This window comes from Barbus barbus, assembly GCF_936440315.1.
Source record: "Barbus barbus genome assembly, chromosome: 21".
NCBI classification, from domain to species: Eukaryota; Metazoa; Chordata; class Actinopteri; order Cypriniformes; family Cyprinidae; genus Barbus; species Barbus barbus.
In genome coordinates this window covers 28,190,570-28,204,089 of record NC_136749.1, presented here as the reverse complement: position 1 = coordinate 28,204,089, position 13,520 = coordinate 28,190,570, and the positions used below count along the sequence as shown (strand labels likewise).

Genomic DNA, 13,520 nt, shown 5'->3' with positions numbered 1-13,520 from the left:
ATCAGTGTGAGTTCATAAGCATACTTTCATATCATTCATAAACTTGAGGAGGAATATGATAATCCCCTTTTGATTTTTTTTTTTCATTTGGTTTGACAGACCCATAGAAGAGGTTCCCAAAATGTCCATTTTTAACAAGCTTTTTTTGGGGATGGCTGGATCACTATAAAAGGAGCTGTAGAGAATATAAACAGCAAAGACAAAAGAAGTGGTTTCTTTCCGAACTCTTTCCGGGAAGGTATGCACATCTGAGATCATTTGTTTCAATGTCTGGAATATTTTCACTCACTCCTTGTGTAATTGTCCTATTTCCACCTAAAAAGTTCTCTCTTAAATTATAAATCGTCTCAAACAGTCTCCTAACTTGGCAGAATTTTGTCCTGGATATCTTTAACTGACCATATTTCTGAAATGAAAACTTCTGAGGCTAGTTCAAAGTAGCATTAAAATTGTCAATGTCATTATGATTAAAATAATCTGATAATTCTGATATGCATATTTTCACCAATCAAATGTCAAAGATCTCTATATGTGCTCACACTTTTCCTATGTAATTTTATAGCTGCTATCCATGTTTGTTTTCTGTCCATATTTCTTGCATTTGTGTCTATTTTTATTGTTCCTCATGCATTGTACACTCAAAAACAAAGGATCTTTATTGGCATCTAACATCCACAGAACTTTTACATTGACTTCATTGGGGAAGTCATGGCCTAATGGTTAGAGAGTCGGACTCGTAATCCAAAGGTTGTGGGTTCGAGTCTCGGGCCGGCAGGGATTGTAGGTGGGGGGAGTGAATGTCCAGCGCTCTCTCCACCCTCAATACCACGACTGAGGTGCCCTTGAGCAAGGCACCGAACCCCCAACTGCTCCCCGGGCGCCGCAGCATAAATGGCTGCCCACTGCTCCGGGTGTGTGTTCACGGTGTGTGTGTGTTCACTGCTGTGTGTGTGCACGTTGGATGGGTTAAATGCAGAGCACGAATTCCGAGTATGGGTCACCATACTTGGCCGTATGTCACTTCACTTCACTTTGAATTTTTAAAATATACTTCACACTAAGAAAAAAATGGTTATTTTAGGAACTATTAATTGAAAGGTTTTTTGGGGAACCAAAAATGGTTCTTCTATGGCGTCACTGACCCCCCCCCCCCCCCCCCCCCCCCCCCCCCTCATTTTTAAATTTGCTGAACATTTACTTACCTCAGGCCATCTAAGATGCAGATGAGTTTGTTTCTTCATCAGATTTGGAGAAATGTAGCATTCCATCACTTGCTCACCAGTAGATCCTCTGCAGTGAATGGGTGCCGTCAGAATGAGAGTCCAAACAGCTGATCAAAACATCACAATAATCCACAAGTAATCAACACCTCTCCAGTCCAGTAATTAATGTATTGTGAAGATAAAAGCCATGTGTTTGTAAGAAATCATTAAAACATTTTTAACATCAAACTGTTGTTTGCATCTGTTTGAGTCTTGTTTCCATAATAGCGCTTTCTTCAGTGAAAAAGTTGTGTCATCTGAATCAGGAGAGAAATATGCACAGATCAAGCACCGCTTACAGGCCGAAACAGCCCAAAACAGCTCTAAACAAATATGTTAGTGACATTTGATGTGAGAGACTTTTTTTCACCAGAGGAAATTATGGACTCATCATTTGGTCAGAAACAATGGTTTAAAGTTCCTGGATTTATTTCTTACAAACATGCAGTTTTTCTCTTCACAAGATTTTGATTGATGGACTGGAGTTGTGTGGATTATTGTGATGTTTTTATCAGATGCTTGGATTCCTATTCTGACGGCACCCATTCACTGCAGAGGATCCGTAGGTGAGCAAGTGATGTACTGTAATGCTAAATTTCTCATTTACATCTTGGATTAAATTTTCAGCAAGTTTTCATTTTTAGCTGAACTATTCCTTTAAGAGTATAGGACCAACATCTGAGATGAAGTTCATACTAGAATGAAACTCCCCATTAAGTCTCCTGAACTACGAAAGAGCAACCTCTAAGCAATAACATTTTGGTCTGGGCAACCCTGAGGTTGCATTTTCCTCATGTTCCATTTACACAGGCTGGTGTTTACCGAAGCAATTCAGGTTAAGTGCTTTTGTTGAAGGGCACAGCTGCCCTATTCCCACCTGGGAAAAGAGGTAATGCAATCATGATCTCCTTGCCAAACTATAGATGTGAAATAAGCTATATGCTATCGGTAAGCCACGTATGCTGAAAGCCGCGGTTGGGAAAGCTAGAGCGGTGAGGTAGCTTTATACCCCCTCCTGCCCCTGTAGCGCCGAAGAGTGGAGATAATTGCATATTGATAGGCGAGCCATAATTAATGATGATGAGCATAGTGGCAATGCTATCTGCACAGGATCCCATCCAAAAGCATGGCGTGATTATGCCAAAGGCTTCGTGTTGAGTCGGCCAGCTATTTGTCAGGCTGTTTGACTTGAATCGGTGGCACAGTTTGATTCGGTAGCTGCACTGAATGAAACGGCACGTTGGATGGTCAATAGTTCAGGAGGTACCTTATGAGATGAAGTCAGGCCTGGTATTGATTTCAGAAATTAGTTTATTTGTTATAGACAAAGAAGCCTTGAGTAGTTACAGCTGCCTGATCAACTAAGATACTTTTGTTCCTTTGTTCTGTATTGTGTCTTTCATTCCATCACTCAAAAACAATACTAAATATTTACAATTTATGTTTATTTCCTGTAATATTTCTGAACTGTATTTAAAATCTATGCAGCTGAGAAACATACTGAGACATGCACCTTAATGATAATTTAAGTGCACCTTAATGATAATAAGTTTGCCTATATAGACTTGGGTGAACTGAGAAATAATAATCACACACACTTGGTCCTTTTTAAGCTGTATTAAATAGTAAAATTTATTTTAATGAATCACTCCTTCCTAAACAATGTTTTTTTGTTTTGTTTTTCTCATATGTTGCCTTGGAGAGTTTGATTAACTATAGAGAATCGCTTCATCTCTAAATGGTTGAATTGGAGAATCAAATATATATTTTTGGTGAACCACTTTATCCTAAAGGATTCTCTTACAGTATATGTTGCACTGGAGAATCAAATTAATTTTTGGTGATTCGCTTCATCCTAAACGGTTCTCTCTCTATCATAAATTGCACTGGAAAGTCTTATTCACTTTTGTGAACCGCTTTGTCGTAACGTCTTGAGTTTGATTCATTCTCAATCACTTTATCCTAAACTGTTCATTCTCATGAACTGGAAATCCTGATTAATTTTAGTAAATCACTTTGACTAAACCGCTCTCTCAGCACAGAGTTTAATTTGTTTTTGTTGTGTATATGCTGTATTGTGATACATTAACGTTGCAGTCTTCAATTTTCGCTCTGAACCCTATTATGTTGCATTGGGGAGTTGGATGCAAGTTTATCGTTATTGTTGGAAAGTCTGATTCATTCTTGTGAGTCGGTTCATCCTGAACAGTTGCTTTGGAGTTTTGAGAGTGATTTTAGGGAATCGCTTCTTTCTAAACGGTCTTCCCTGTGCTTACAATTTTTTTTAAATTGCTAACATCCCTTTGTCCGATCTGTAGTCACATTTTACACACAATTAACACAACATCCTTCTCTTGTGACCATACCATTAACACAATTCATGTTGTTTTCACACAATATTCAGTCAATTAACACGTTTCTAAAATGCTTAAATGTGCTTTTCACACAAGCTCACCCAATACCAAAAATCATGGATGTTTCTTATCTTTTTTTACAAATGCTTAAACTCAGCATGACAGGAATGGATACCTAATGTTCCAAACTTTAAATATAGTGTAAAGCCTCTACTTCTACAACAAAAGCAGCTTAAAAGAGCTGCTAAGAATTATTTTAATTACTTATAATTGAGAAATAGCTGTTTCCAATCTTAATGAATAATTCCAAGTCTTTCCATACATGGCCATGCACAATAAAAAGGCAGTCTCTTGATTGGTTTTGTTCAAAACAATACAGAACAACACAACACAGAGAAGCATAAAAAGATGTTTGGAGGAGGGAGAGTTGGACGAGGAAAAGGACTGGTTGGACCAGGGAGAGGACAAGATGGACTAGGGAGAGGAGTAGTTGGACCAGGACTGTCTGGTTTGGTTCAGCTACCAAATCAGACATCAGGAGACTACAGCAGACAGTCAGGACTGCTGAGAGGAACATTTGTGCCCCCCTGCCCAACCTCCAAGATTTTTACATCTCCAGAGTGAGGAAAAGGGCTAAGAAAATCACTTTGGACCCCACACACCCTGCCCACTCTCTCTTTGAACCGTTGCCTTCTGGTCAGCGATACCGACCACCAGAACAGCCAGGCACAAAAACAGTTTCTTACCGCAGGCTATATTCAGCCTGAACAATTGTAAAACATTCATAACAATACATTGTCCATCATAACTGACACATTTAGAGAAAACCGAAAATTGTTCATTTCTGAACTGCATACTTGTAAATAACATATCTGTTCATTCATTTAAAGTTTTTTTTTTTTTAATCACTGTCATCAATTTCATTTTGCAAGTAAAGCCTTTATTGCTGCAATTCTGTCACTTTTCTTTGACATTGCATAAAGTACTGATGATCCTTCACTATGCTGTACTCAAATTAATCCACTCACACACGCAAAAATGAACTTGCTGGCTGAATTATTATTATTATTGTTATATATTTTAATGTATCTCATATTGTATGTTCTATACAGGTCGAACTGAGACATGATAAGTAATGCAGTTTTTGTAATGCCATTAATTGCTAGCATTTTGACAGTCTATGCACTATAATTGACTACATGTTCCTGTTGGATAGAAAACAGTTGGATCATTTAAATATATTTTACTCTTTAGCACCTTAATTGCATTTTGTCTTAAATTCTATGACCTTCAATATGAGCCTTATCTGCATGTAAATGATAGATTTAATGTATATTTAAGTGATTGGTTTGATATGTTTGCATTATATGATGTGCAGATTTATAATGCATGTTCAATACAATCTGTTTGTTTTGAAGTTTTGATTTAGTTATGATGCTGAGGTCTCAGAGCTGGTGTTGTAGTACTGAAGCTGAATTTTTTTTTTTGCTATCGAGTGATCCCTAGTGTGTTCCGGATGCCTCGATTTGATATGTCTGTGCTGGTGTGTATATCAGGTAATGTGTGTGTGTGTGTGTGTGTGTTTGTGGGCCCATGGGGGACAGGGCTTTGTGAGAGTGATGGTCCGTGTCTACAGGACTGCAGTGAGGACAGTGTCACCGTGACTGATGGCAGGAGCTCTGAGATGGGCTATGTTGGAGGTAGCGGAGCGTGTAATGAACGCTAACTCACTCTCCGCGGTTTCCTCTTCCTTCACATCCCTGTACAGCTCTCCTGGGCCAGGTACACCTGCTGAATGCACAAGCGTCTATTTAATGAGCTATGATGGTATGGCCGCGTACGACTGGTTTGCTCATCCAATCAGGGTTTAGATTTTCACCTATAAGTTTTATAATTTTAATTTGACTGTTTTGAGTCTTAATTCAAGTGTTTTATAATGTGAAGATGTTTTTGGGTCAAAGATGAGACTTCCCGTTTTGGTGTCTGAATCAAATTAAATTGACAAAAGTAATTTTATATAGCCTACATATAAAGCATATTAAATGCAAGTCAAATGTGTAATGTTTAAAATAAATTTTGTGAAAATAAAATGTCAAAATATGGGTGAAATAATGTTCCTTCATCATTCAGCGTAACGGATATATTTGTGAAAAATTGAAACACCATACTTATTTTAACGTGTATGCATTAAAATATATAAGTAAAAGTGATAATACTAAACGTTATTTGAATGATTAAAAACTGAGGACTATGTTTAGTCTCTTTTTTTTTTTTTTTTTTTTGTTGGATAATAATAATGAAAGATTCTCGTACCGCAAAGAGATTACCAAATCTTTTTTGTCACATGAACCCCTTTTATCTAAAATATTTACTTAAAATATCCCCAAAGATTTTAAGTTTTAAGTTAATATTTTAATAATTAACTACACATGGCATGCAGGTAGACAAATATATGTATTTTATAAATATTTAAATAGCCTTTATAAACCCCAGAGCACCATTTTACCTGCCTTAAAATTATATATACTGTATTTATATTTTTTATATTATAATTTTTTTCATTAGTTTAATTTGAGATTTTATATATATATATATATATATCAAATGAAATGAATGAAAATGGCATTTTTAGAAATTACTACTTTAATTAATCAAGGATGTCTTAAATTGATCAAAAGTAAAGTAAAGATATACAAAAGGTTACTATTTCAAATATTTCCTGTTCTTTTAAACTTTGTTTATCAAAGAATCCTATAACAATGTATCATGGTTTCCACAAAATATTAAGCACAACAATTGCAAATCAGCATATTAAAATGATTTCTGAAGTATCATGGCATCATCACTTTATTTTCTTCATAAGTTATGTCTGTTAAATAATCAGAATTGATTTGCTGTTTTTGAATGATCAAAGGTTCTGATCTCAAAATCTAAACTTTTATGCAAATTTTCTCAGAGTGGATAGTTTTCAGCACATTGTCAGTCTGTTATTATTAAATCATGTATTTCAAAATTTCTTTATCTACAAACTCTGACTGGTCACTTTACATGTCAATCAAGTAATATATAGACAAAATATGTAGACAAAACTATGCTAGTCAAAACTTTTTCTACATATCACTAGTTCCCCAACGTCTCTCTTTTTCCTCAGCTAGTCCCCTTTAGTGTGACCTTGTGACCAGCGCTGTGGTGGGCTCACCGTGACACTTCCATGCTGCTGGGTGTCAGCAGTGATGATGGTTGGCCTTCAGTCCCAGATGGCTCCCATATGGTTGAACATACCTTCAGCGTCTGTGATTGATCCCTTCCCTGCTAAACACCCTCACGGTACACACCACACCCTCTTCCATGCATATTCACTCAGTATGTTCTTGCCTTTAATAATGCACACACACACACACACTCACATTGTTTATAGGCCGGTACTTTTCATACGCGTCCTTGCAACATTGACAGGTTTGTGTGATGAATAGTCGAGCGCGTGTCATTACCCGTGGTGTGCGTTCTGTTCTCCTAGCGCGTGTTTTAAATACAGCTTGTGTCAAGTCAAAAGGTTCCTCCATTCATCTGCAGACACCAGCGAAGTGCTGCATGGGGAAGAAATTGTGCAAAGGAGGCAGATACCACGTTATGAGCTGCAAAGTATATGATGTGGTACGAGCAGCAGGAAATAGAAGGTTCTGCACGGTTTGAGGGAGGAACTTAACTTAAAAAATAACAACCACATATTTCGGGCAGCTTGATTATAGCTCAGACTTGAAAAAAATATATATTTTCAAATTTTTTCAAACAAATCAACACTCTTTTATATGAATTTAATTTAGTAAATGTAATATATAATATAACAAAGGTATATTATATATGTTATTTTAGTAATAAATTGCGTTAGGACTGTCAGTTCATAGTTAATGCATTAACACAAATCAGTACATTCAATTAGAAGAATTTCTCATTTTAATAAAGTTGTTAATTTGTGAGGTTGACACAAATAGAGGAATATATGTGCATGTCTATATAAAGACACTTAGCAGGTGTTATTTATTTGTTTCACTTGTGCAAAAAGAGATAAGTACGTTAATGTGATTTAAAATTGCATGTTTTATTACATGTAAAGTAAAAATGTTAAGTAATATACATATGCATATACAAAATAAAAAATATATTTTTCCTGCTTTATTGTTGTTAACTAAAACTAAAACCTTTAAAAAGTTTTTGTTTTTGAAAATGTTAAATTTGGCCTTGGCAGAAATAAGTTAAAGTTAAATAAATAAACAAACAAACATACTATAACCTAAAATAATTTAAAATTATGAAAGTGCATAACAAAATTGCCAAATCTTACAAACATACAAATATTATATAAAAACTAAAAATGTAAAAAAATTAAATTAAAGCAAAAAGAGTAAATAATACAAAGATTTCCCTTCAGGGTAGCTGCTTTTAATTAATAGTTTTTTTTTACTGTGGTTTGATTATAGCTGAACTGCTTTGAACTGTCATAGCTTGACAGCTTCAGAAGTTCCTCAACAAGTTCACAAAAGCTTCCCTAAAACTCAAACTTTTTTTTTAAGGAAATGCAGGCATCATACCTGAATAATAAATGACTGCCTGTCCTGATGCAGAGGAGCATGGGTACATTGTTACGAAATAGAAAAATGAGGAAGGGTGCGTTTGAACATTGTCATGAATACGGAGCTGATAAACATCTGGAGTCTGTGTTTGTTCTACGGCTCCTCCAGCTTGTTCTTAATGTATATATTAATGTCAGTTGGTTTAACACATGGCTCATGAAAGTGACTGATGAATTCTACTCATGTAAGCTCTGTACAGACCAGAGCGCTGTCAGGCTCTGCTGTTGTGGTTAGTTAAGATGATTGTGGGGTTTGAGCTTTCCCAGTGGACTCATGCTGTGTTTTCAGAGGTCTGCGGCCACTGCAAGACGCTCTGCTCGTGTTATACATGCGGTCTAACCAGGTGTGATTTGATATATGGTGACAGTTGTAAATTGAATCTCTCCTGTGTTAATATGAACTTTTGTTCTATCAACTGGGGCAAGTTGGTAAGTCACTCTAATTCTAGCCCCGCCCACAATGAAATCTCATTGGTCCAAAATAGCTTTCTCTTATTTCTGCATAGTATGAAAGCTAGTATAATAAGTATGACACAAATTTTTAATGTACTGTAGCAACCTTAATAGGAAACAACAACAACTATAAATTCAGTTTATTTTTTTATTTTTTCCTTCTGTGTGGATACTTCATTTGTAAATATGTTTGACTTTGTTATATTATACTTTGTTTGACTTATTTATATGCTTGCACATTTATAGGGCCCTGTGAATGTGAAATCTCTTTTTTTTTTTATCCCAATCCCTTTGATTTTTCCCAAATTCAGTTTTTTAAAAATGGAATGTGAAAATTCAAAGAAACAGGGAATTGCGGGTAAACTTCTCATCAGTATTAGCTCGGCGTTATGGCTATGACAGAAAATCTGAGGGAGATCTTTAGACAAATGAGTTTTCTTTCCAGCCCCGCTCTGAAGTCCTCTTTGAGATTAATGGGATCCCTTCAGGAGGGCTGAGAGCACCAGGATGACGTGTAATTGCTCCTCTTTGTTCCCGATGCCTGGAGTAGACTCATATAATCGTATAAATATTATATGGACTGCATTATCTTTATGCATTTGATTGTCATATTCAACACGTAGGATATGAAATGTACTGGTTTTACTCATCCTGAGGGGTCATTTCTATTCTGAAGTATTAAGTTTAAAAGTTACTGATATGATTTCCATCTTTAAAAACTGTGAGTTTAATAATATTAAGACATAGATTATTGGAACATGACCTACACTTGGCTTAATAACCTCACCGTTAGATAAAACCAGAAGGCGTTCACCGTATTCCTCAACAGACCCGTGGCTTGGCACGCCGTCAGATCTTTTATTTAATTGGACGGTTTTGAATTTCCCTGCCTCTCGCCGGGAGGCTTTTAAACGAGCCCGAGCGCGGTATCGTGTCCCTGCGGCTCAGCGTTGAGGGGGTGAGCGTCCATCAGCTGCGCATACGGGACGGGAAAACTTTAGCTCACCGTTTCCATTGTTCTGGGAAGGTCAGGTGCAGCGGAGTGGAATGAGACTAGAATGAGATGACAAGGCTGAGAGATAACACACAATAGAGGGGAACCCGGGTCACGGCACTTTGTTTTACTGGATCTTTAACACTCAGGACAGGCTTGGCTATGATATAGTGCTCACAGCAATGCTACTCACTTTAAAGGTTGCCTTGCTGGTGCTTTAGAGAATATTAGCCCCACAAACATCAAATGATCCTTATAAATGCTGGAATAGCCATGCATTTTTGTTCTGGTCATGCTTACATGTTTTTGCTTGCCTTGATGGTTTTATGGCGTATTTTTGATCATGTTTTTCTCTTGTGTTTGCATGCATTTTTTTTTTCAACAAAAGCTCTTAGAAATTTCTGAGAAAGAAATCTACTTTTCCTTGATGCCCGTCATCTGTAGTCATGGTGACTGTTTGCATAATGCATGCGTTGCACTCGGAGTCACAAAAGAGTCTCCTTTTAGCAGTCAAAAATCATCCCTGACTGCCTTTTGGTCACAGAAAACCTACAAAGTGAAAAGGGCTTAGAGCTTACTACCACTGAAACCAACCCTTCCAGGATTTGGTGATCATGCAATCACACGATTTAATGCAAATGCAACCAATCCATTATTAATTAATATTCATTATTTGCGATAGCTCGAGGTTTAATTCTTGTTTCCGCAATATTTATGCACAATATGAAAAAAATAGCAAAGCAAATATGACAAAGCCTCAACATTAGCAACCATAATTGCTAAAAATATTGATATTTTTAGTCTGTGTGAACAATAAATTCAGTTAATTTTTTCCTGCTGTGTTAATTACATCATACGCAAATTCATTTGCCAAATGTTTATATGCCCTTTGTTATATTTATCAATTTCTGAATATGATTTGAATTTGAGAAAATAAATAGGATGCAAAATTGTTAGTGACATTTAAATGTAAGGAGTTAGAATCAAAATTGAATTTGAATATTTGAAAATCCAAATAAATAATGACTGGAAGTGTAGATTTAATTTTAAATGTTTTCAAAATCATCTTTTGTGTTTCAAGGATTGGAACAGTGTGACAGAATTTTAATTATTGGTCGATCTCTTTATTCAGTAATTCAAATTCAATATCCTGTTTGCTGTGGCCAACTGAAATTCACATACTATCATAGATACTTAGATTGAAAGTTGGTGAACAAAATGGCACAAACATCATTGCGCTTTTTAAAATAAGCTGCCGCGTTTGATCTATAATCAGAAAGTGTTCTGACATCATGGCATCGTTTTAGCAACATAACTCAAAACAGTGACTCACCAATAATATTGTGTGGGTTGAGGGTGTGCATTCACCATGAGGAAAGCTAAAGCAAGAAGATCTGCCTCATTCCTCTCCGTTTGCCCACGCAGAAGCTGCTCTTGCTTGATTGTTTTTTGGGGTTACAGAACCGAGGAAATCAAGGTCTCAGTGCGAGTCTACAGTGAGAGCCTGGCCTTAATTAGAAAAGGATGATGGGAGGGAGTGCAGAGACGGAGGCTTGGAAGGATCAAAGGGTAGATGAGCGATGACAAATATACGAGAGCCAAAGACTGCTGGAATTCCATCTAACCCTCAGGAGATAGAAGTGGGGGGGTGGCGAATCTATTCGTCTTCCATGTTTGCAACGCTTTTCTCGCCGATGTGTTTGGCGAAAGGAGAAAAAACTTGGAAATACAAAACAGGTGGAGTTTACTTGCTTAAAAAGCCTAACAGTCTGTTGAAGCGTAGTACGGATCTGCATCCAGATCTCGCGTATTGAAGGATCTGGTGTGGTAATTATCGTCTCATCTTCCTGGTGTTCGCAATCAACAACCCGGCGTATTTCAGCGAGGCAAATCTGCATATTTATTCGCTAATTTCCTCCCTCTGTTGACTGTTGTTCACTTGTTGACGACCAACAGAAGCTATGCTGAATGCTCAGAGAGGCCCAGAAAAACAGGAAACCGAGTCTCTAGGCTTTTCCTGATTTCAAACATGCACGCTCCCCTCAGCTTTGGGAAGGCATCCCAGCTCCTTCACTGCAGGACTCCCGATGGTTCACACACTTCATCCGTCCAAGCCTGGGTGGGTTTTTATGAGAGAATTCATTGTGCTTGGAGTGCTGGAGGACCCAGGCTTTGGATAAAGACAAACCTCTTTGAAGACGTGCCAGAAATGTGACAGCCAGTGACGAACCTTTATTAGAAGAGCATTTAGTTTGACGAATGACATTTTGAATGGGATTAGGAATATGGTATTGATTATTGGGTTTGCTTGTTTGTTTAATATGGGCCTTGTTGAGGGGTTTGCGATATTAGCCGCTGCCTGATTTGCATTCCCGTCGTGTTTGTGTGACTAAAAGTGCTGGATATGAGGGGAACAATCTGTCTTTTCTCTTGGGGCAAATTTAAACAAAGGGTCCTGAGGAAATTGTATTGACCTCTGAATTTTGGAGGTCATAAAGAGAGTTATTGAAGTTTTTTTCTCCGATCCTTTGTCAAAGTGATGACATTGGGCCCCGCTATATGTAATAGACTGTTGGAGAAGGAAAACTAAATTTAGCCAACATCTTAAACAAGTCCATATGAACAAAAGACATCTGGTCTGATGGAGCCCGGCTGATTCTTTGCATGAATTTCCTTTTTTTCCCTCTTGCTTATTTTATTCGAATTTAAGACATTGCTTGAGCCATAGTTTGGAGAAAAAAAATTGCAAATATATGGTAATGCAATGACGGTAGTTGTTGCCAAAACAAGGAGTGCCAAAATAAATGTTGCAGTTCCTTTCCAATCTCATGACCTCCAGCAGGTTTCATTAAATGTTTAAAACTGGACTTAGGCCTACTTTGGCTCTCAAAGTACTCTTTGCTATTCTGGCAATTTTTAAATTTTTTTATTGCATAATTGCCTTTAGTGAACAAACGTTGAAGGGAATTCAGTAAGCTAACCATCTCACCGCCTCAGTACACAATGTTTTTGGGCCATATTGTGTGTTGAGTCAGTGAACTGCTCTCTATCTGAGGAGGAAATGTAATTTCTGGGACAGAGTTATGGATTGCACTGCGCTATTTTTTCAATATCCGGCCTCAGCTGGCACGTCGGCGGTCCCGTTGTTGTTGTTTCCAGTGCAAGTTCTCTTGATTTGACTTTACTCTCCAAAAAAACAGACCACATTAGAGTTTTGTAGCTGTTGCAATACGGTGCCAGAAAACAACTAAGCAGCACTGTAAAATGTTTACAAGGTTGTAACTCGTTTTTGTGTTGATTTTGAGTGATGATTAAGTCAGATATGTGCAACATTTGGTGTTTATAATGATGCTGGGAATGGCAGGGTATTGATTCTGTTGTTCTCATATTAAAATAAACACCAGATATTATGTAATCAGTACATGGCATCTGTTATAAAACAAATATAGCAATTTGAAATTATGCATAAAGCTGTTTAGATCTGTAGAATGCAGAATTCCACGTGATGCAATTTGGAAACTGATCTTGAGATTTTATATCTAAAAAAGTTCAGAAGTTTCACATATGTGACCCTGGAGCACAAAAGCAGTCTTAAGTCGCTGGGGTATATTTGTAGCAATAGCCAAAAATACATTGTATGGATCAACATTATCCATTTTTCTTTTGTGCCAAAAAATCATTAGGACATTAAGTAAAGATCATGTTCCATGAAGATATTTAGTAAATTTCTTATCATAAATATATCAAAACTTAATTTTTGATTAGTAATATGCATTGCTAAAAACTTCATTTGGACAAATATGTTGATTTGTTTGCTCCCTCATATT

At 36.9% G+C, this 13,520-nt stretch overlaps 1 protein-coding gene across 3 annotated transcripts in view; it reads left to right on the top strand.

Moving 5' to 3' along the window:
* Positions 1-13,520, top strand: part of LOC306887703 (zinc finger protein 385D-like) — a 107,112-nt gene that overhangs the window by 10,362 nt on the left and 83,230 nt on the right. For 2 of the 3 annotated variants that reach the window (XM_079445664.1, XM_079445665.1), the window contains exons 1-2: positions 4,521-5,398; positions 6,768-6,943. The exons of the other annotated variant lie outside the window; for it this stretch is intronic. In XM_079445664.1, coding sequence (XP_079301790.1) covers positions 6,850-6,943 — 94 coding nt within the window. In that variant the 5' untranslated portion in view covers positions 4,521-5,398; positions 6,768-6,849. Of the gene's footprint in view, positions 1-4,520; positions 5,399-6,767; positions 6,944-13,520 lie in introns of those variants that run through there. 3 annotated transcript variants of the gene reach the window in all.